This window comes from Entelurus aequoreus, linkage group LG21, assembly GCF_033978785.1.
Source record: "Entelurus aequoreus isolate RoL-2023_Sb linkage group LG21, RoL_Eaeq_v1.1, whole genome shotgun sequence".
Lineage (NCBI taxonomy): Eukaryota > Metazoa > Chordata > Actinopteri > Syngnathiformes > Syngnathidae > Entelurus > Entelurus aequoreus.
In genome coordinates, this window is record NC_084751.1 from 9,487,290 (window position 1) to 9,512,153 (window position 24,864).

General features: G+C 38.7%; 3 protein-coding genes across 7 annotated transcripts in view; 1 reads left to right on the top strand and 2 right to left on the bottom strand.

Moving 5' to 3' along the window:
* Nucleotides 1-9,091, bottom strand: part of grk5 (G protein-coupled receptor kinase 5) — a 16,806-nt gene extending 7,715 nt beyond the window's left edge. Inside the window, exons 1-3 of one of the 3 annotated variants that reach the window (XM_062030799.1) lie at nt 8,894-9,091; nt 8,520-8,609; nt 5,430-5,542 (exon numbers count right to left, since the gene is read on the bottom strand). In XM_062030799.1, coding sequence (XP_061886783.1) covers nt 5,430-5,542; nt 8,520-8,609; nt 8,894-8,945 — 255 coding nt within the window. In that variant the 5' untranslated portion in view covers nt 8,946-9,091. Of the gene's footprint in view, nt 1-5,429; nt 5,543-8,311; nt 8,498-8,519; nt 8,610-8,893 lie in introns of those variants that run through there. The other 2 variants (XM_062030800.1, XM_062030801.1) reach the window with 2 other exon arrangements.
* On the top strand, nt 4,590-22,273 carry LOC133638319 (dual specificity protein phosphatase 26-like). 2 transcript variants are annotated; one of them, XM_062030812.1, is made up of 5 exons: nt 4,591-5,525; nt 13,308-13,492; nt 16,804-16,987; nt 18,885-19,096; nt 21,179-22,273. In XM_062030812.1, exons 3-5 carry the CDS (start codon nt 16,809-16,811, stop codon nt 21,388-21,390), a joined length of 603 nt encoding a protein of 200 aa, XP_061886796.1. In that variant the 5' UTR covers nt 4,591-5,525; nt 13,308-13,492; nt 16,804-16,808; the 3' UTR covers nt 21,391-22,273. The 2 variants fall into 2 exon arrangements, with proteins under 2 accessions (XP_061886797.1, XP_061886796.1); XM_062030813.1 differs by lacking the exon at nt 13,308-13,492 and having other exon boundaries at nt 4,590-5,525.
* The window catches only part of LOC133638320 (peptidyl-prolyl cis-trans isomerase-like), a 12,015-nt gene continuing 9,357 nt past the window's right edge, over nt 22,207-24,864 (bottom strand). For both annotated transcript variants that reach the window (XM_062030814.1, XM_062030815.1), the window contains exon 5: nt 22,207-24,860. In XM_062030814.1, coding sequence (XP_061886798.1) covers nt 24,725-24,860 — 136 coding nt within the window. In that variant the 3' untranslated portion in view covers nt 22,207-24,724. The remainder of the gene's footprint in view (nt 24,861-24,864) is intronic.

Sequence of the window (24,864 nt, forward strand, 5' to 3'; positions counted from 1 at the left end):
TGCTGTGACGTAGATTACCATAGTAACTAATTAAATGACCATAGCAACTAATTAGATTATCCATAAGCGCAGATTGCAACCATTGAAATACTTTGTATCGTTGAAGACTTACGGTCATTAGAAAACATGACTGCACATCCTAATGGCAGCTACACTTTCCATCTTAAAGATCTAAAAAAAGTATTTGGGAATGTCCGGCGGGCCAGATTGAAAAGCTCAACGGGCCTTAATTTGCCCAGGTCTGCATTAGACGCATCAAAATGGGCTTTGCAAGACTCCTGTCTGCGACAATGGCGGTCAGCTGTTTTGGTCGCTGTGAGACCTCCACCTAATGTACAGGTGTCAAACTCAAGGTCCAGGGGCCAAATCTGGGCCGTCACGTTATTTCATGTGGCCCGCGAAAGCCTGGAAATATGCGTTAATAAAATGCTTAATCTTTGCTTTTAACAGATGCACCAAGGGACTTCTTAATCAGGGGGATCTTTTTATCGGGAGCAATTGACAAGAGTTTCCGTTTTGTTAGAATTTATCTGGAGGAAATTTGAGGACAACCAGTTTTTAGTACAGGATACGCACTCCCAAGAACTCAGATAAAAAGTGAAACTCTGAATCATTGAAGGAGCATAACAGTTGAATATCATCTGCATATAAATAAGAAAACATTTTTAAAACTACTGATCAACCTCCCAAGCGGCATTAGATACAACAAAAATAAAACGGGCTCCAGAACAGAACCCTGGGCCACACCACATGACCGGTTACACACATTGGACGTTACATCATTAAAAGCAACATTGAAAGTTATTTCATTTATATAAGACGTGAACCGCTGGAGAACAGCATATAACTATACACATTACTACATATATATTTTACATTCTACTATTATTACTTTATTGAATTAACAACCCCCGGGTGCTGTTTTGTACTTGTTTTAATTGTCCTGGTTCATACGTTTATGAACAAGGACATCGACCATGGGAACTCTTGATTATCACCCACTCAGGAACACAACATCAACCCCAGCAGGTCGTTACATTACGTTGGTTCCGTTTGCGTAGATCAGACCTGGACAAATTAAGGCCCGTTAAGCTTTTCAATCTGACCCGCCGGACATTCCCAAATAATTTTTTTAGATCTTTAAGATGGGAAGTGTAGCCGCCATTATGATGTGCAGTGATATTTTCAAATGACCGTAAGTCTTGAACTATACAAAGTATTTCAATGGTTGCAATCTGCACTTTTGCATGATATACTAGTTACTATGCTAATCTAATTAGTTACTATGGTCATCAAATTAGTTACTATGGTCATTTAATTAGTTACTATGGTAATCCAGTGTTTCCCATAAACTGCCAAGATACCTGTGGCGGTGGGGGCGTGGCTATGGGCGTGGTCAACATGACATCGAGTAATTTGTATAATTTACTACAATGATATGATTTTCTCTAAAAAGGCTCAAAAAATGTATACTTACTAATTAATAACAGTTTTGTTTTAAACGTCCATCCATCCATCCATTTTACAATATAATTACAACACTTTATGTACATATTTATATACAGATTTGAACAATAAGTTATTCACTGAAATATATTTAATTGTGGTTCTTACAAAAAATATATCTTATAAAATATAAAAGCTAAAATGTCTCTCAAAGCTCTGCCCCTTTAATTAGTGCATACTAAATCATTTAACTTTAGCCTACTACTACAACCATATTATTTACCAGCAACATAAAGTGAAACAGAGGCAGAGGTGTCCTGCCACAGTCAGTAACGAATAAACATGGTAAAATACAAATAAGGCAACAAGAGAAGTATACTACACTTCTCTTTTGTAAAGTAAATCTGAACAGCCTATATGGGCATCTACATCAACTATATGATTTGCCTGAGAAGCTGGACAGGACAAAAAAAAAAAAAAAAATTTTTTTTTAAATAAAAAAAAGTTTCTTTTTATTTGTGGCGGACGTAATTCTTTCGTGGCGGGCCGCCACAAATAAATGAATGTGTGGGAAACACTGTAATCTAAGTCACAGCAGCTCAGACGAGGCACCAAGCAGTGTGGGTGGGGAGCGTTTCCACAGAGTGTTTCCAGAGCGAGCCTGAAAATGCGGGTGTCAGAGATTTTTACAACAAAGTTGTAAAGCTTAGTGATTTATCAGATTGTAGGTGGGATTTTTTTTTTACACTTCGCGTTCATATTTCGCTGTTTGTTGCGTTTCGCTTGATTGTAAAATATGTGGATGGAGAGGGTGTGTGACGTTCATATGTTGTCAATATTCAGTTTTTTATCCTTCGTAGTTAATATTGTAAATCCCACATTCTTTATTTTCATGTACATTCTAGGTGTCAAGTTCGGTAAAAAAAAAAAAGTCAAATTCCATTCCGTTTTTTAAGGCGGTCATAACGTTTTTAGCATTCAGACATTCTTGTGAGGTTTTGTATGTGTTTCTAAAAATAGATATACCGGCCCAGACACATTTTTTCCTCCAAATTTGGCCCCCCCGAGTCAAAACAATTGCCCAGACCTGGTGTAGATGGAGCTGGGTGCGACCGCGAGCGACTAAAAAAATGTACTGCTTTTAAAAACAACGTACACTTCACTGCACATGTAATACATCACTATATCGATGATTAAACATGTTATCACTCCATGAGTGTTGGGTGTCAGCAGCACATGTGCGCTTTAAACACTTACCAAAGAAAAAGATTGATATTGTTCCCAGGGCTGGTTTTAAAGATACAGTACATGTCAAATAAACATTACAATAACAGAGGTGTAATGCCACCTCCAGGCTTCTTGTGTTTTGGAAACTCTGCGTTTGTGCGTACACGGCCCTACTCGAACCTCATTAAATATTGTTTTTACATGACATCATAAACATCCAGCGCAGGCGTGTCAAGCTCGTTTTCATTGAGGGCCACATCGCAGTTATGGTTGCCCTCAGAGGGCCAGATACGACGTCCAAAATCCGTCCAGCAGGAAGTCCCAAGTTTAAATGAAAAAATATTATTGTCCTTTCTAATCCATTTTCTACCGCTTGTTACTCTCTGTGTCTCTTAGCCGCTCATGCAGATCTTTTTTTTTTTGTGATAGAGTGATTGGAGCACATACTTGTTTGTCACAAAAAAAAAACCATCCATGAAGTTTGGTTCTTTTATGAATTTATTATGGGTCTACTGAAAATGTGACCAAATCTGCTGGGTCAAAAGTATACATACTGCAACATACATGATCAATTTTGGTGATGTAGGAAAGTTACAATCAAATCAAATGAGCTTCTTAACTTCATGTGAGTGATTATGATTGACGACACCTGTTGACTTCTCTGAGCCCATTTAAATAGGGCTCACGTGATGCGGTCATTAGACTCGGTTACAAACGCGACAATGGGAAAGTCAAAGGAACTCAGCACAGATCTGAAAAAAAAAAACGAATCATTGACTTGAACAAGTCAGGAAAGTCACTTGGAGCAGCTTAAGGTTCCAAGAGCAACTGTGCGGACAATTGCTCGTAAGTATAAAGTGCATGGCACAGTTTTGTCACTGCCACGATCAGAAAGAAAAAGCAAGCCATCACCTGCTGCTGAGAGAAAAATTGGTCAGAATCAATCAAGAGTCCACAGAGAACCACCAAAATCCAAGTCTGCAATGAATTGGAAGGTGCTAGAACACCGGTGTCCACAGTCAAGCGGGTTTTGCATCGCCATGGACTGAGAGGCTACTATGCAAGAACTATTATTGAGTTTTTTCTTGCCCTGATGTGGGATCTGAGCAGAGGATGTCGTTGTGGATTGTGCAGCCCTTTGAGACACTCGTGATTTAGGGCTATATAAGTAAACTTTGATTGATTGATTGATTGCAGAAGGAAGCCCTTGCTCCAGAAGCGACACCTTAAGGCCTTAAAGTTTGCTGCTGATCACATGGACAAAGATAAGACCTTCTGGAGGAACGTTCTGTGGTCAGATGAAACAAAAAATGGAGCTGTTTGGCCACAATACCCAGCAATATATTCGGAGGAGAAAAGGTGAGGCCTTTAATCCCAAGAACACCACTCACACCGTCAAGCATGGTGGTGGTAGTATTATGCTCTGGGCTTAATTTTGCTGCCAATGGAACTGGTGCTTTACAGAGGGTAAATGAAAAAGGAGGATTACCTCCAAATTCTTCAGGACAAGCTAGAATCGTCAGCCCGGAGGTTGAGTCTTGGGCGCAGTTGGGTGTTCCAACAGGACAATGACCCCAAACACACCTCAAAAGTGGTAAAGGAATGGCTACAATCAAGGTTTTAGAATGGCCTGACTTAAACGTGTGGACAATGCTGAAGAAACAAGTCCATGTCAGAAAACCAACAAATTTAGCTGAACTGCACCAATTTTGTCAAGATGAGTGGTCATAAATTCAAACAGAAGCTTGTGGATGGCTACCAAAAGCGCCTTATTGCGGTGAAACTTGCCAAGGGACATGTAAGCAAATATTAACAATGTATACTTTTGACCCTCACATTTTCAGTAGACCCATAATAAATTCATAAAAGAAGCAAACTTCATGAATGTTTTTTGTGACCAACAAGTATGTGCTCCAATCACTCTGTCACAAAAAAAATAAGAGTTGTAGAAATGATTGGAAACTCAAGACAGCCATGACATTATGTTATTTACAAGTGTATGTAAACTTTTGACCACGACTATATATATGTATATATATATAGTTAGTTAGTTTAGTCTTTATTTGAAGGGACAATGTACAGAAACATTAAGCTCAAAGACAGATATGTTCTGTACCAGATTATAGCTAAATAGCTCATTTCCATCTGCAGTCCCTGGCTACCTAAATTAAAGGGATACAAAAATCATGCAATAAAATTATGACAATAAAATATATATATAAATATATATATATGCTGCCCCCGTTTGGGGACCCCTGCTCTATATTGAAAGTGGATTTTACTGTAAAAAAAATTGTAATTACTGTAACAATTTTACATGAACAGTTGGTTGGATTACTTGCTTTGAAGTCATAAATCAAGCAGATATTTAAGTATGTGTCTTCATTTGAACAATACCATTGTTTTGAAATGTATGATGATATAATCCATCCATTTTCTACCGCTTGTCCCTTAATTTTAGTTTTATTATAAGAGATGATTAAAGTGTAAATGTTCAGTACAGGCCAAAAGTTTGGACACACCTTCTCATATCAGTGTGTTTTCTTTATTTTCATGACTATTTACATTGTAGATTGTCACCGAAGGCATCGAAACTGACACCTGTGACGTGAAAATTCCTGAAGCTCATCGAGAGAATGCCAAGAGTGTGCAAAACAAGAACGAGAAGGTGTCCAAACTTTTGGCCTGTGCTGTATGTGACTTTCCCCTGCGCTTTCTTGCTAAAAGGTGGTGTTGGGTGACGTGTGGTCCAGTACCAGCTCATGGTGGAAGGCCACGTGGTTCTGGAGCTCCACCTGCGTCTGACAGAAGAGCTCGAAGAGTTTCCTGCCGATGGGCTGCTTCACGCACAGGTCGGTGTAGTCCCGCTCTGACAGGACCAAAGTGAAGTGAATTATTTTTACAAACCCCGTTTCCATATGAGTTGGGAAATGGTGTTAGATGTAAATATAAACGGAATACAATGATTTGCAAATCATTTTCAAGCCATATTCAGTTGAATATGCTACAAAGACAACATATTTGATGTTCAAACTGATAAACTTTTTTTTTTTTTTTTGCAAATAATCATTACCTTTAGAATTTGATGCCAGCAACACGTGACAAAGAAGTTGGGAAAGGTGGCAATAAATACTGATAAAGTTGAGGAATGCTCGTCAAACACTTATTTGGAACATCCCACATGTGAACAGGTGGGTGCCATGATTGGTTATAAAAACAGCTTCCCAAAAAATGCTTAGTCATTCACAAGAAAGGATGGGGCGAGGTACACCACTTTGTCAACAACTGCGTGAGCAAATAGTCAAACAGTTTAAGAACAACGTTTCTCAAAGTGCAATTGCAAGAAATTTAGGGATTTTAACATCTACGGTCCGTAATATCATCAAAAGGTTCGGAGAATCTGGAGAAATCACTCCACGTAAGCGGCATGGCCGGAAACCAACATTGAATGACCGTGACCTTCGATCCCTCAGACGGCACTGTATCAAAAACCGACATCAATCTCTAAAGGATATCACCGCATGGGTTCAGGAACACTTCAGAAAACCACTGTCACTAAATACAGTTTGTGGCTACATCTGTAAGTGCAAGTTAAAGCTCTACTATGCAAAGCCAAAACCATTTATCAACAACACCCAGAAACGCTGCTGGCTTCTCTGGGCCTGAGATCATCTAAGATGGACTCATGCAAAGTGGAAAAGTGTTCTGTGGTCTGACGAGTCCGCATTTCAAATTGTTTTTGGAAATATTCGACATCGTGTCATCCGGACCAAAGGGGAAGCGAACCATCCAGACTGTTATTGACGCAAAGTTCAAAAGCCAGCATGTGTGATGGTATGGGGTGTATTAGTCCCCAAGACCTGGGTAACTTACACATATGTGAAGGCGCCATTAATGCTGAAAGGTACACTACAGTTCAAAAGTTTGGGGTCACATTGAAATGTCCTTATTTTTTAAGGAAAAGCACTGTACTTTTCAATGAAGATAACTTTAAACTAGTCTTAACTTTAAAGAAATACACTCTATACATTGCTAATGTGGTAAATGATTATTCTAGCTGCAAATGTCTGGTTTTCGGTGCAATATCTACATAGGTGTATAGAGGCCCATTTCCAGCAACTATCACTCCAGTGTTCTAATGGTACAATGTGTTTGCTCATTGGCTCAGAAGGCTAATTGATGATTAGAAAACCCTTGTGCAATCATGTTCACACATCTGAAAACAGTTTAGCTCATTACAGAAGCTACAAAACTGACCTTCCTTTGAGCAGATTGAGTTTCTGGAGCATCACATTTGTGGGGTCAATTAAACGCTCAAAATGGCCAGAAAAAGAGAACTTTCATCTGAAACTCGACAGTCTATTCTTGTTCTTAGAAATGAAGGCTATTCCACTAAATTGTTTGGGTGACCCCAAACTTTTGAACGGTAGTGTACATACAGGTTTTGGAACAACTTATGCTGCCATCAAAGCGCCGTCTTTTTCATGGACGCCCCTGCTTATTTCAGCAAGACAATGCCAAGCCACATTCAGCACGTGTTACAACAGCGTGGCTTCGTAAAAAAAAAGAGTGCGGGTACTTTCCTGGCCCGCCTGCGGTCCAGACCTGTCTCCCATGGGAAATGTGTGGCGCATTATGAAGCGTAAAATACAAATACAAATTATAACCACAACACCAGGGGGAGCTCCACTAACCACGTTAAACCCAGATTCCGAACTAACAAAGGTCTTAACTCATTCTCTTTCTATGCCACATCAATGTGGAATGCGCTCCCAACAGGTGTAAAAGAAAGGGCATCTCTATCCTCCTTCAAAGTTCACCTCCAGGCAGCTACAACCCTAAACTAACACCCTCCCCGGATTGCTAATAATCAAATGTAAACAATCAAATGCAGATACTTTTTATTATGCCTTCTGATCCCTCTCTCTCTCTCGCTATCTTTCTCTCTCTCTGTCTCTCTCTATATGTCCACTACTTGCTGTCCATATCCTACCCCCCCCCCTCCAAACCCCTGATTGTAAATAATGTAAATAATTCAATGTGATTATCTTATGTGATGACTGTATTATGATGATAGTATATATGATAGTATATATCTGTATCATGAATCAATTTAAGTGGACCCCGACTTAAACAAGTTGAAAAACTTATTCGGGTGTTACCATTTAGTGGTCAATTGTACGGAATATGTACTTCACTGGGCAACCTACTAATAAAAGTCTCAATCAATCAATCATACGACAGCGGAGACCCCCGGACTGTTGAACGACTCAAGCTCTACATAAAACAAGAACGGGAAAGAATTCCACTTTCAAAGCTTCGACAATTAGTTTCCTCAGTTCCCAATCGTTTATTGAGTGTTGTTAAAAGGAAAGGCCATGTAACACAGTGGTGAACATTGCCCTTTCCCAACTACTTTGGCACGTGTTGCAGCCATGAAGTTATAAAGTTTATGAGTTTGAACATCAAATATGTTGTCTTTGTAGTGCATTCAATTGAATATGGGTTGAAAGAATTTGCAAATCATTGTATTCCGTTTATATTTACATCTGACACAATTTCTCAACTCATATGGAAACGGGGTTTGCATATAGCGCTTTTCTCTAGTGACTCACAGCGCTTTACATAGTGAAGTTACATTTAAAGCAGTGTGGGTGGCACTGGGAGCAGGTGGGTAAAGTGTCTTGCCCAAGGACACAACGGCAGTGACAAGGCTGGCAGAAGCTGGGATCGAACCTGGAACCCTCAAGTTGCTGGCACGGCCACTCTACCAACCGAGCTATACCGCCCCGAAGTGACATGTGACGTTAGCCTCGGTGTGGCACACATTTGCCCCGCAAACGTACCGATGCTGGCAGCCATGTCGCGGCAGAGGCTGATGTTGGGGAAGCAGAACTTCTCCCGCCACTTGTTGCTCCGTCCATTATCGCGGCCTCCTATGCATGCGCACACAAACACACACCCGTCACCGTGTGTAAATGTACTATTAATAGCGGTGTGTGAGCAGGTGAGCCAGTGGGACCACATTGCTGTGATGTCATGTCTGAAATCTAAGCAAGCAGCACAGCAAACGCATGTTTATTTCTAATAGAACAAACACACTTTTCATCCACCGCTGACATTGTGGCACCATGCAAAAGACTTGTCAAAGAATATCCACATTAAAAAAAATGGAATAAAATCATTTATAATAGTAAAAACATCAGTTAATGAGTCTTACCTTCCCAGGCTTTCACTAGCTCCACATTCTCCAGAAAGTTTACAACATCCATACCTTCGTGGATGTGTGAGTGTGTGTGAGTGTGTGCGTGGGAGACACTAAACTAAAAGCACTTATGCAAATATTCAACACCTCCACTTGAGGGGGTGTGGTCTAGTTAAGCCACGCCCACATGTTCGCCCCCGAAAGCCCAATCCATTGTTCGTTCTTACCCGATTTTATCGTCGCAGGAATACCGGACATGCATGTCGGACCCAAATATAAACACGTTTGCGTCATTCACGTCACAAATCCATGCCATTGCCGGATTATGATCGTCAAACACGTTTAATGACGCGCGGTAATTTACGCAACACTTGCTGGGGGAAAAAAAAACACAAATCTATTCTTGAATACGAGAAACACGCTTGGGTCGCACCCTATTTGACACACTTTCTTGGGAATTTCTGTTACAGTCAGAATAGAACAATTCCCACGCACGACTATGAAAAAGACAATTGAAAAAAAAAAAACATATCCTCCTTGATTGTTTTCTTTTTTATTCTGTAGAGCAGTTAATGGTGAGCAAGCACACTAATTTAATACCTGTATACTCATCTGTGTTGTGTAATATTTGTAATCGTGTTACTTTTTTATAGTAATAAATACTAGCATACTGTATATAAATGAACACGTCTTGTAGTGAATACCAATCTGCAGCCACTCCCTTGTGCCACCAGGGGGCAGTAGACTTGACGTGGTTACACCCATAGACATCTTATAAGTAGACGCAGCATTGGCTGCTGTGACGCGAGGAATTCGGCCGCCATCTTGAAGTGGTGACGAGGAGCCGGCGAGCAGCCTAAACTGACAGTTGACAGGTAGAAAACAAAGATGGTGTTCAGCGTTTTCCTGCTCAAATGAGCGGACTGTTGAAAATAGGAATCGGGGGGGATTACTTTTCACAAGTAAGATTTAACATTAACGTACTATTGGTTGTATTTTGTGAAAATAATATTACCACAGCTCGTTTTAGGCAAAGTACAAGACAATACTTTCTTAACAGTATAATTGTAACCAGGAATAAGTCTTCAAGTAACAATATTCAAATACTAACATTGTTGGGTAAGACAGAATTTGGTTTTATTCTGAATCCAGTGAAACAGATTGGTGGTTTTAGCTGATAAAAAGATTTTCAGGTGTTTATATATGTTTATCAGTGCCCTAGTGGTTAGAGTGTCCGCCCTGAGATCGGTAGGTTGTGAGTTTAAACCCCGGCCGAGTCATACCAAAGACTATAAAAAAATGGGACCCATTACCTCCCTGCTTGGCACTCAGCATCAAGGGTTGGAATTGGGGGTTAAATCACCAAAATGATTCCCGGGCACGGCACCACTGCTGCCCACTGCTCCCCTCACCTCCCAGGGGGTGAACAAGGGGATGGGTCAAATGCAGAGGACAAATTTCACCACACCTAGTGTGTGTGACAATCATTGGTACTTTAACTTTAACTTTAACTTATGTTGAAGTATTTGGCAGAAGCTTTTATCCAAAGCGACATCCATAAAAAATACATATAAAACAATCACTGTAAACATGATCATTTAAGGGAAGAATGTAATACAAAATATCAATACAAAGTGTCAAGACAGAATAAACTCTGCTGCTGCAGCAACAGAGATACAATCTATAGATATATAGATATCTAATGTATTCATACATTGTTTATGTAGGATATACACATGTATATATAACCTAATCATATTGTTTCCAACTTCAAAATAGCTGACTGTTTTTTTCCCCCTTCTCTGGGATTATATTCCCAGTTTTGATCTCGGACGTCTGGTCACGTATAGCAGTGGTCCCCAACCACCGGTCCGTGATGCATTTGCTACCGGGCTGCACAGAAACATTAATTAATTTATAAACTACCACATTTTCTCAGACTTAACTTTCGCCTGTCCCACAAAACACACCAATAAGCCTGTTAATAGATGTATATTACAACTCCATTGTACTTGTAACGGGACAATTTGCACATCAATGGACATATAACATTTTAATGTGGCAGATTGTGGGCAAAGGCTAATTTACACGTAGAAAGCCAGTCTGTGAAAATAATGCATACATTAAACCGGTCCCTAGTGGAAAAAAGGTTGGGGAACACTGACGTATAGCATATAAGAAAATTCTATTACTGTTAAAGGCCTACTGAAATGAATTTTTTTTATTTAAACGGGGATAGCAGATCTATTCTATGTGTCATACTTGATCATTTCGCGATATTGCCATATTTTTGCTGAAAGGATTTAGTAGAGAACGACGACGATAAAGTTCGCAACTTTTGGTATCTGACAAAAAAAAGCCTTGCCCCTACCGGAAGTAGCGTGACATAGTCAGTTGAACATTTCCGCAAAGTTCCCTATTGTTTACAATGATGGCGGCCAGAAGTGAGAGCGATTCGGACCGAGAAAGCGACGATTTCCCCATTAATTTGAGCGAGGATAAAAGATTTGCGGATGAAGAAAGTGCAAGTGAAGGGCTAGTGGGGAGTGGAAGCGATTCAGATAGGGAAGATGCTGTGAGAGCCGGGGGTGACCTGATATTCAGCTGGGAATGACTACAACAGTAAATAAACACAAGACATATATATATACTCTATTAGCCACAACACAACCAGGCTTATATTTAATATGCCACAAATTAATCCCGCATAAAAACACCTAGGTGTTTGTTATGCTAGCTACTAGCTCCCGTCCATATAACCCGCCAATACAATTCAAACACCTGCACAACACACACACAATCACTCAGCCCAAAGGACCGTTCACCTAACCCAAGGTTCATAAAGCTTATATATTTAACCAAAGTTACGTACGTGACACGCACGTACGGGCAAGCAATCAAATGTTTGGAAGCGCAGCTGCGTACTCACGGTACCGCGTCTGCGTCTGTGCATCCAAATCAAAGTAATCCTGGTAAGAGTCTGTGTTGTCCCAGTTCTCTACAGGCGTCTGTGTATCGAAGTCAAAGTCCTCCTGGTAAGAGTCTCTGTTGTCCGAGTTCTTCGATCTTGACTGCATCTTTCGGGAATGTAAACAATGAAATGCCGGCTGTGTTGTGTTGCTGACTTCCCTCGCAAAATACTCCGCTTCGCACCGACAACTTTCTTTGCTTGCTCAGCTTCTTTCTCCATAATGCAATGAACAAATTGCAACAGATTCACCAACACAGATGTCCAGAATACTGTGGAATAATGAGATGAAAACAGCTATTTCGTATTGGCTTCAATGGGGGAGCCATACCTCTGTTTCACTGGCTACGTCACGCGCATACGTCATCCTCCAAAGGAGTTTTCAACCGGAAGTTTAGCGGGAAATTTAAAATTGCACTTTATAAGTTAACCCGGCCGTATTGGCATGTGTTGCAATGTTAAGATTTCATCATTGATATATAAACTATCAGACTGCGTGGTCGGTAGTAGTGGCTTTCAGTAGGCCTTTAAGCAGACTATGAACAATAAAACATGTGTCCTTTATCATAACTACACGTATGACAAAAAAGCGCGTGGAAATCAGTGGTATTCAGTAGAGATGTCCGATAATATCAGTCTGCCGAGATTATCGGTCTGCCGATATTATCGGCCGATAAATGCGTTAAAATGTAATATCGGAAATGATCGGTATCGGTTTTTTTTATTATCAGTATCGTTTTTTTTGTTTGTTTTTTTATTAAATCCACATAAAAAACACAAGATACACTTACAATTAGTGCACCAACCCAAAAAACCTCCCTCCCCCATTTACACTCATTCACACAAAAGGGTTGTTTCTTTCTGTTATTAATATTCTGGTTCCTACATTATATATCAATATATATCAATACAGTCAGCAAGGGATACAGTCCGTAAGCACACATGATTGTGCGTGCTGCTGCTCCACTAATAGTACTAACCTTTAACAGTTAATTTTACAAATTTTCATTAATTACTGGTTTCTATGTAACTGTTTTTATATTTTTTTACTTTCTTTTTTATTCAAGAAAATGTTTTTAATTTATTTATCTTATTTTATTTGATTCATTTTTTTAAAAAGTACCTTATCTTCACCATACCTGGTTGTCCAAATTAGGCATAATAATGTGTTAATTCCACGACTGTATATATCGGTTGATATCGGTATCGGTAATTAAAGAGTTGGACAATTTCGGCATATCGGATATCGGCAAAAAGCCATTATCGGACATCCCTAGTATTTAGTGAGGTAAGATGAATTAAATGTTCATTGCTCCTGCCAAATGAATTGCACTGAGTGGAGCGGATCACCACTCCAAGATGGCGGCCCCGCGTCTCGTCAGCGCCAGTACGCAGGAACATGTCTATGGTTCCACCTTGTTTCCCCCCGCAACTCTTTCTACTCGGTTTGGTTTTGTTCAGGCAGTTGCGGAGGACACCCCGGCGGCCGCCAGGTGGCGGAAGACTGCAGCAGGTGACGTCACGCGCGCTCGTGACGCTGTGCTGAGCGCGAGGAGGATGAAGACTCCGCTCCTCCGGCCTCCACGCGCGGCTCCATGAGTCACGAGGCCAGACATCCACGTCCCGCGCGTCAGATCTTCACGCAGGTAACACGCACGTGGACTCTGTTGTATTGGGGGGGCGGGGTCACAGGTTCCTTTGATGTGTCGGACATAACGTGTGTGTCAAAGGAGGATCTTCTGGTCCCACACTGGAGTGCATCTGCTTTATTCATCACATCCTGACTGTGCTTGAGAGTCGTGACCATTCTGCAGGTGTCACCGTAGTGAGGACCCCTGCTGGTCAAAATATGAACTGCAGACTGGAGTAATTATGGGCCTGCTGCAATGCAAGCAGCCCATATTACTATATTAGTAGTAGTAGTAGTACTAGTAGGGATGTCCGATAATGGCTTTTTTGCTGATATTGTCCAACTCTTAATTACCGATACCGATATATACAGTCGTGGAATTAACACATTGTTATGCCTCATTTGGACAACCAGGTATGGTGAAGATAAGGTCTTTTTTTTTTTAATTAATCAAATAAAATAAGGTAAATAAATTAAAAAAAAATTCTTGAATAAAAAAGAAAGTTAAACAATATAAAAACAGTTACATAGAAACTAGTAATGAATGAAAATGAGTCAAATGAAGTGTTAAAGGTTAGTACTATTAGTGGAGCAGCAGCACGCACAATCATGTGTGCTTACGGACTGTATCCCTTGCAGACTGTATGGATATATTGTTAATATTAATAACTGTGTCCCTTGCAGACTGTATTGATATATTGTTAATATTAATAACTGTGTCCCTTGCAGACTGTATTGATATATTGTTAATATTAATAACTGTATCCCTTGCAGACTGTATTGATATATATTGATATATAATGTAGGAAGCAGAATATTAATAACAGAAAGAAACAACCCTTTTGTGTGAATGAGTGTGAATGGGGGAGGGAGGTTTTTTGGGTTGGTGCACTAATTGTAAGTGTATCTTGTGTTTTTATGTTGATTTAATAAAAAAAAATAAAAAAATGATACCGATAATAATAAAACCGATACCGATATTTTACGATATTACATTTTTAAAGCATTTATCGGCCTATAATATCAGCCGGACGATGTTATCGGACATCTCTAATTATTATTATTATTATTATTATTGCTCATACTTCAACTTTTAATATTATTATTCCTGTGACGGCTATTAACTGTTAGTGTGCTAATGTTAGCATGCTTGCACGCTAACAAAGTGCTAACTTTATTTTATTTTTTTCAATTTTTACCCTTTTTTTCTCTAATGCCGCTAACTGTATGCATGTTAGCGTTAGCATGCTAACATTAAAGTGCTAGCTTTTTGGCCTAATTTTGCAACCGTTTACCTTAGAGTCATATAACTAGGTATGTGACACTTGTTAATATGCTAATGTTAGCATGCTAATATTAAAATGCTAACTTTTTTTTTTACTAATTGTACTCTTTTTTTTTTTTTCTTTTTTTTTTTTTTCTGATTCCCCAGCCATACACCTTAGAGTCATATAACTAGGTATGTGACACAAGCTAACTATTATCATGCTCACATTAGCTTTTTAGCTTGCTAACATTAGCATGCTAACTTTTTGAGCTAGTTTTGCAACCGTTTAGCCCAGAGTCATATAACTAGGTATGTGACACGTGTTAACTGCTAGCATGTTAATGTTAGCATGCTAACATTAAAGTGCTAACTTTTATTTACTAATTAGTTTTTTTGGGGGTTTTTTTCGGATTCCCCAGCCATACACCTTAGAGTCATATAACTAGGTATGTGACACTTGTTAACTGCTAGCATGCTAACATTAAAGTGCTAACTTTTATTTACTAATTAGTCTTTTTTTATTTTTTTATCGGATTCCCCAGCCATACACCTTAGAGTCATATAACTAGGTATGTGACACAAGCTAACTATTATAATGCTCATGTTAGCTTGCTTACATGCTAACATTAGCATGCTAACTTTTTTTTAAATTTTTTTACAAATTAATTTATTAATCAATCCAACAAAACAATGCACAGCAATACCGTAACAATGCAATCCAATTCCAAAACCAAACCCGACCCAGCAAAATTCAGAATAGCCATAAACAATTGAGAGCAATTGAGGACACCCAAACATGACACGAAACAATCCAAAAGTAGTGAAACAAAAATGAATATTATCAACAACAGTATCAATATTAGTTACAATTTCAACATAGCAGTGATTAAAAATCCCTCATTGACATTATCATTAAAAACATTAAGCATGCTAACGTTTTGAGCTAGTTTTGCAACCATTTAGCCCAGAGTCATATAACTAGGTATGTGACACTTGTTAACTGCTAGCATGCTAATGTTAGCATGCCAACATTAAAGTGCTAACTTTTTTTTTACTACTTGTACTCTTTTTTTTTTTTTCTCGGATTCCCCAGCCATACACCTTAGAGTCATATAACTAGGTATGTGACACAAGCTAACTATTATAATGCTCATGTTAGCTTGCTTACATGCTAACATTAGCATGCTAACTTTTTTTTAAATTTTTTTACAAATTAATTTATTAATCAATCCAACAAAACAATACACAGCAATACCATAACAATGCAATCCAATTCCTAAACCAAACCCGACCCAGCAACATTCAGAATAGCCATAAACAATTGAGAGCAATTGAGGACACCCAAACATGACACAAAACAATCCAAAAGTAGTGAAACAAAAATGAATATTATCAACAACAGTATCAATATTAGTTACAATTTCAACATAGCAGTGATTAAAAATCCCTCATTGACATTATCATTAAAAACATTAAGCATGCTAACTTTTTGAGCTAGTTTTGCAACCATTTAGCCCAGAGTCATATAACTAGGTATGTGACACTTGTTAACTGCTAGCATGCTAATGTTAGCATGCTAACATTAAAGTGCTAACTTTTTTTTTTTTTACTAATTGTACTTTTTGAGCTAATGTTGCAACCATTTAGCCCAGAGTCATATAACTTAATAAGTGACACTTGTTAACTGTTAGCATGCTTACGATAGCATGCTAGCAAGCTAACTTAAGCTTGCTAACTTTTTCCATCTAATATTACTTTTTTTTTCATATAACTTATTATATGAAACATGCTGACTGTTGTCATGCTATCGTTAGCACAAATGCTAAGTGTTAGCATTTTTATGTAAACATGCTACTGTTTTAGGCTAGCTCTGTGGCTCATGTTGTACAGTTACACCTCAGGGATTCAGAGACTCTGTACCATCTTCAAAGTAGGGCAGCTTCCGACGACCCCCGCCCGGAGGTCCAGGACACAGATAGCAGGCCCGTCAAAAGTTCCGCGGGAATTTTCTAGTTATTATTAATGTTGTGATGATGGGTTTGGTGATGCGTGTGTTTCAGTCCAAATGGCGTTCATGTCCCGGTTCTCCCGGTCCCGGAGCAGCTCCAGGTCTCCGAGTCGCAAAGACTCGGAGCGCATCTCTCCCACCTTGACCGTGTCCGAGTTGGAGAGACTTCTTTGTAGCGGCAAGACGGCCTGCAACCACGCCGATGAAGTCTGGCCTGGACTTTATGTGGGAGACCAGTGAGTTGAAACCGAACTGCATCACACTCGCAGATTGTTGCACACAGCTGAAGTCTCACTCTGATGTCCAAGCAGTTGACGTGTCTCACTGGACCGTGTGGATAACAAGATGTGTCCACATGTCAGAGTGAGACATCCTAACATCTTAGTGTCCACATGTCAGAGTGAGACATCCTAACATCTTAGTGTTCACATGTCAGAGTGAGACATCCTAACATCTTAGTGTCCACATGTCAGAGTGAGACATCCTAACATCTTAGTGTCCACATGTCAGAGTGAGACATCCTAACATCTTAGTGTCCACATGTCAGAGTGAGACATCCTAACATCTTAGTGTCCACATGTCAGAGTGAGACATCCTAACATCTTAGTGTCCACATGTCAGAGTGAGACATCCTAACATCTTAGTGTCCACATGTCAGAGTGAGACATCCTAACATCTTAGTGTCCACATGTCAGAGTGAGACATCCTAACATCTTAGTGTCCACATGTCAGAGTGAGACATCCTAACATCTTAGTGTCCACATGTCAGAGTGAGACATCCTAACATCTTAGTGTCCACACGTCAGAGTGAGACATCCTAACATCTTAGTGTCCACATGTCAGAGTGAGACATCCTAACATCTTAGTGTCCACATGTCAGAGTGAGACATCTTAGTGTCCACATGTCAGAGTGAGACATCCTAACATCTTAGTGTCCACATGTCAGAGTGAGACATCCTAACATCTTAGTGTCCACATGTCAGAGTGAGACATCTTAGTGTCCACATGTCAGAGTGAGACATCCTAACATCTTAGTGTCCACATGTCAGAGTGAGACATCCTAACATCTTAGTGTCCACATGTCAGAGTGAGACATCCTAACATCTTAGTGTCCACATGTCAGAGTGAGACATCCTAACATCTTAGTGTCCACACGTCAGAGTGAGACATCCTAACATCTTAGTGTCCACATGTCAGAGTGAGACATCCTAACATCTTAGTGTCCACATGTCAGAGTGAGACATCCTAACATCTTATAGTGTCCATATGTCAGAGTGAGACATCCTAACATCTTAGTGTCCACATGTCAGAGTGAGACATCCTAACATCTTAGTGTCCACATGTCAGAGTGAGACATCCTAACATCTTAGTGTCCACATGTCAGAGTGAGACATCCTAACATCTTAGTGTCCACATGTCAGAGTGAGACATCCTAACATCTTATAGTGTCCACATGTCAGAGTGAGACATCCTAACATCTTAGTGTCCACATGTCAGAGTGAGACATCCTAACATCTTAGTGTTCACATGTCAGAGTGAGACATCCTAACATCTTAGTGTCCACATGTCAGAGTGAGACATCCTAACATCTTAGTGTCCACATGTCAGAGTGAGACATCCTAACATCTTATAGTGTCCATATGTCAGAGTGAGACATCCTAACATCTTAGTGTCCACATGTCAGAGTGAGACATCCTAACATCTTAGTGTCCACATGTCAGAGTGAGACATCCTAACATCTTAGTGTCCACATGTCAGAGTGAGACATCCTAACATCTTAGTGTCCACATGTCAGAGTGAGACATCCTAACATCTTATAGTGTCCACATGTCAGAGTGAGACATCCTAACATCTTAGTGTCCACATGTCAGAGTGAGACATCCTAACATCTTATAGTGTCCATATGTCAGAGTGAGACATCCTAACATCATAGTGTCCACATGTCAGAGTGAGACATCCTAACATCTTAGTGTCCCCAACATCTGTGGATACAAAGATGTTGGGACGATGAAATGTCTGATGAGTCAAGTTGTAACGAGAAGACGTCTGACTCTGACTAATAATGAGGTGTCTAATCAGTGTCAGTACTTTAATTATGGCTGTAATGATGTCATCGATGTATTTATATCGTAGAGACATTGCGTCAGACCGCCGTGAGTTGTCCAGGCTGGGCATCACTCACATCCTCAACTGTGCACAGAGTAAATGGCGAGGTGGTGCAGAGTACTACCAGGGTATGCACGTGGTGTACTACGGCATCGAGGCTCACGACTCACCCGCCTTCGACATGAGCGTCAACTTCTATCCTGCCTCTGAGTTCATACACAAAGCTCTAACCCGGGGAGGTGAGTGTGTGTGCGTGTGTGTGTGTGCGTGTGTGCGTGCGTGCGTGTGTGTGTGTGTGTGTGTGTATGTGTGTGTGTGTGTGTGTGTGTGTGTGTATGTGTGTGTGTGTGTGTGTGTCAGACAAAGTCATGACTGACAGTTCAGGAAAGTCAAGTTTATCTTGAAATGCTTTTTAAGGCTGTTTAAACTTCAAAAGACAAAAACCCACTTCCTGTCTACATGACCACTTCCTGTCTACATGACCACTTCCTGTCTACATGACCACTTCCTGTCTACATGACCACTGCAGACTGTATTGATCTATATTGATATAATGTATATATTGTGTTTTTTATGTTGATTTAATTTAAAAAAAAAAAAAGTTATTATTTTTAAAATTTCTTCTGCGGCCCGGTACCAATCGGATTATTCCTCATACTTATTTATTATTTTATGTTATAAACCCTCATACTAACATATTCTGCCATCTTATTATTCCTCATACTTATTTATTATTTCATCTTATTCCACCAACTCATTATTCTTCATACTTATTTCTTGTTATATCTTTTTCCACCGTCTTATTAGTCCTCCTCCTTATCTATTATTGGATCTTATTCCATTATTCCTCAAACTTATTTATCATTTTAACTTATTTAACCCTCTTATTATTCCTTATACGTTTTCATTATTTTTATCTTATTCCACCATCTTATTTATTATACTATTATTGTTTTTCACCATCTTATGATACCTCATACCTATTTTATCTTATTCCACCATCTTATTTCTTATACTTACACTATTATTGTTTTCCACCATCTTATTATACCTCATACCTATTTTATCTTATTCCACCATCTTATTTATTATACTATTATTGTTTTTCACCATCTTATTATACCTCATACCTATTTTATCTTATTCCACCATCTTATTATTCCTCATACTTATTTTTAAACTTATTGCACCATCTAATTATTCTTTATAGTTATTGTTCTATTTAATTCCGCCATCCTATTTTTCATCATACTTATTTCTCATACTTACTTAATTGTGTATCTTATACTGGCATCTTATTATTCCTCATACTTATTATTTGATCTAATTCCCCCATCTTATTATTCCTCATACTTATATATTATTTCTCATACTTATTATTTGAACTTATTCTGCCATCCTATAATTCCTTATACTTTACATTATTCCACCATCTTATCAGTCCTCATACTGGTTTATTATGTTAACTAATTCCCCATCTTATTATTCCTCATACTTATTATTTTATGTTATAAATCCTCATACTAACCTATTCGGCCGTCTTATTATTCCTCATACTTATTTATTATTTCATCTTATTCCACCAACTCATTATTCTTCATACTTATTTCTTGTTATATCTTTTTCCACCGTCTTATTAGTCCTCCTCCTTATCTATTATTTTATATTATTCCTCAAACTTATTTATTATTTCAACTTATTTAACCCTCTTATTATTCCTTATACGTTTATTATTTTTATCTTATTCCACCATCTTATTTCCTATACTTATTATACCTCATACCTTCCATCCATCCATTTCCTACCGCTTGTCCCTTTTGGGTTGCTGGAGCTTATCTCAGCTGCTATTTTATCTTATTCTACCATCTTATTATTTTTTATTCTTATTCATTATTTTTTATTTAATTCTGCCCTTTTTATTTTTCTTCATACTTATTTTTTATTTTATCTTATTATTTCTCAAACCATCTAATTATTCCTTATAGTTAGTTTTATTTAATTCCGCCATCTTATTTTTCATCATACGTATTATTTGATCTTATTTCTCATACTTACTTAATTTTTTTATTTTATACTGGCATCTCATTATTCCTCATACTTATTATTTTGTCTTATTCCACCATCTTATTATTTTGGTATCGTTCCGTGTAACCATGGCAACATAATTCATGAAAAAGGCGACACAGAAAAGTTCCTTCCTAACATGAGCCTTACGTACACCTAACATGGATGTGAAACCTGCTGTTTCCATCATGGACTTAAGTAGCCGCAGGAAGTAGTCCACTAGTGTCCGATTACTAATGTGTTTTGTTTGCTTGCAGGCAAGGTTCTGGTCCACTGCACAGTGGGAGTGAGCCGCTCTGCCACGCTGGTTCTGGCCTACTTGATGATCCGACAGAACCTGACGCTGGTGGAGGCCATCAAGACGGTGAAGGACCACCGTGGCGTCACCCCCAACCGGGGCTTCCTACGCCAGCTCAATGGCCTGGATGGCATCCTGAGGGAGAGTCGCAGGGCTGCACCTCAAAGCTGAGTCACGACGGAACCGGAACCGGAACCACTTGAGGTTTATTCAACATTCAGTTGACAGAAAGTCTGGAAACATCCAAGGTGCCATCTCTATCAGCTACTAACTGCCTGGATGACGACAGACTGCAGAGTTCAGTCAGGGCTAACTGCTAATGCTAACAAATAACATCCAAAACTGCTGTTTAATATTCAAAGTACCTCCGGCATCGTTTTATTGACACCTTTTTAGGACTTGTTCTGTGCGAGTGCACGGCAACATGGAAGCTACTTTTCTTAGCCAGGATTCAAAGAACAAGCTGAGTTTGTAACATTGGCGTTTATAGTTCATTCACTCGAGAATTGATTGATTGAGACTTTTATCAGTAGATTGCAGAGTACAGTACATATTCCGTACAATTGACCACTAAATGGTAACACCCCAATAAGTTTAAGTCGGGGTCCACGTTCATCAATTCACGGAGCTAGCTAGCGGTGGAATTGAGCATTAACTCAGCTCTGCGTCCTAAATTGGCAAATGAGCCAACACGGTCGTCAGTTTGATGACGACATGAATGCTAAAAGCTAACACGGAATGTTAGCTTGCATTGTTGCCAAACAAGTGTTTTTGTTAGCTGGCCACTCGGGGACCAACGTGTGACGTATCTATTCATACGATACTGGCACATTTTATAGCATATTTCTATGAAGTCCACACTTTTACTGGTAAATATAAACATGTGTTGGCGGTTCTGTGCTGTAAAAGAATGTTTGTGGTTTTGTGCTGTGATTGGTTGGATTAATAAGTCATTTTTTTATTTCTTAGAAATGATTTCCAACTTGAGACATTGAAGCCTTGTGTTTTTATTGTGAATACTTTGTATAACTGCTTGATTTTAATAAATGTTCTTAATCACAAATACAGTTGGAAAGAGCTCTTGTTAGAACAGTGGTTCTTAACCTGAGTTGGGCGGAGGTCGAGACACACCCGACTCATCGTGTAAGTACAAACTTCTCCCTATCGGCGTATTACGGATACAGCAGAAGTCACACTGATTTGCAGGTGTGTAGTTTGTTGTGAGTTTATGCACTGTGTTGGTTTTGTTGTTTGAACAAGGTGATGTTCATGCACGCTTCATCAAGTGCACCACTAAAAAAACATGGTAACACTTTAGTATGGGGAACATATTCACCATTAATTAGTTGCTTATTAACATGCAAATTAGTAACATATTAACTAGTCATTATTAAGTACTTATTAATGCCTTATTCAGCATGGCCTCATTATAACCCTAACCCTCTAACCCTGACCCTAACCCTAACCAAATAACTCTAAATTAAGTCTTTGTTACTTAGAATATGTTCCCCTATTGTCCAAAAAACTCTAAATTAAGTCTTTGTTACTTAGAATATGTTCCCCTAGTGTCCAAAAAAACTCTAAATTAAGTCTTTTTTACTTATATGTTCCCCTAGTGTCCAAAAAACTCTAAATTAAGTATTTGTTACTTAGAATATGTTCCCCTAGTGTCCAAAAAACTCTAAATTAAGTATTTGTTACTTAGAATATGTTCCCCTAGTGTCCAAAAAACTCTAAATTAAATCTTTGTTACTTAGAATATGTTCCCCTAGTGACCAAATAACTCTGAATTAAGTCTTTGTTACTTAGAATATGTTCCCCTAGTGTCCAAAAAACTCTAAATTAAGTATTTGTTACTTAGAATATGTTCCCCTAGTGTCCAAATAACTCTAAATTAAGTCTTTGTTACTTAGAATATGTTCCTCTAGTGTCCAAATAACTCTAAACTAAGTCTTTGTTACTTATATGTTCCCCTAGTGTCCAAATAACTCTAAATTAAGTCTTTGTTACTTAGAATATGTTCCCCTTGTGTCCAATAAACTCTAAATTAAGTCTTTGTTACTTAGAATATGTTCCCTCAGTGTCCAAAAAACTCTAAATTAAGTCTTTGTTACTTAGAATATGTTCCCCTAGTGTCCAAATAACTCTAAATTAAGTCTTTGTTACTTATATGTTCCCCTAGTGTCCAAAAAACTCTAAATTAAGTCTTTGTACTTAGAATATGTTCCCCTAGTGTCCAAAAAACTCTAAATTGAGTCTTTTACTTAGAATATGTTCCCCTAGTGTCCAAAAAACTCTAAATTAAGTCTTTGTTACTTAGAATATGTTCCCCTTGTGTCCAATAAACTCTAAATTAAGTCTTTGTTACTTATAATATGTTCCCTCAGTGTCCAAAAAAATCTAAATTAAGTCTTTGTTACTTAGAATATGTTCCCCTAGTGTCCAAATAACTCTAAATTAAGTCTTTGTTACTTATATGTTCCCCTAGTGTCCAAAAAACTCTAAATTGAGTCTTTGTTACTTAGAATATGTTCCCCTAGTGTCCAAAAAACTCTAAATTAAGTCTTTGTTACTTAGAATATGTTCCTCTAGTGTCGAAAAAACTCTAAATGAAGTCTTTGTTACTTAGAATATGTTCCTCTAGTGTCGAAAAAACTCTAAATTAAGTCTTTTTTATTCAGAATATGTTCCCCTAGATTCCAAAAAACTCTAAATGAAGTCTGTTACTTAGAATATGTTCCTTTAGTGTCCAAATAACTCTAAATTAAGTCTTTGTACTTAGAATATGTTCCCCTAGTGTCCAAATAACTCTAAATTAAGTCTTTGTACTTAGAATATGTTCCCCTAGTGTCCAAAAAACTAAATGAAGTCTTTGTTACTTAGAATATGTTCCCCTAGTGTCCAAATAACTAAATTAAGTCTTTGTTACTTAGAATATGTTCCCCTAGTGTCCAAATAACTCTAAATTAAGTCTTTTTTACTTAGAATATGTTCCCCTAGTGTCCAAATAACTCTAAATTAAGTCTTTGTTACTTAGAATATGTTCCCCTAGTGACCAAATAACTCTGAATTAAGTCTTTGTTACTTAGAATATGTTCCCCTAGTGTCCAAATAACTCTAAATTAAGTCTTTTTTACTTAGAATATGTTCCCCTAGTGTCCAAATAACTCTAAATTAAGTCTTTGTTACTTAGAATATGTTCCTCTAGTGTCCAAAAAACTCTAAATTAAGTCTTTTTTACTTAGAATATGTTCCCCATACTAAAGTGTTACCAAAAACATATAACTTTGTCTTGAATTTGAAAAAAAACCACCATTTTATTTTCCACTAAAGAAGGGTTGGGTGAAAGTGTACCTCCAACAAGGTTAAGAACCACCGTGTTAGAACACAAAGTTCTACAGCATCCAGACAAGGAAGAGGGGTGTGTAACAGCGACCTCTAGTGGTGAGGTGAAGAAGTGCCTCTGACTGTACGTGCAAGGGGGGAGATTTGTGGCGGGAAGGTTCTACTTGAGTTCCCCGCAGTCGGCGATGACCACCTTGGCTTTAGGGGTTCCACTCTTGGTTCCCTGCTTCTCGACGTTCTTCAGCACGTCCACGCCGTCCACCACGCTCCCGAACACCACGTGCTTCCCGTTGAGCCTGC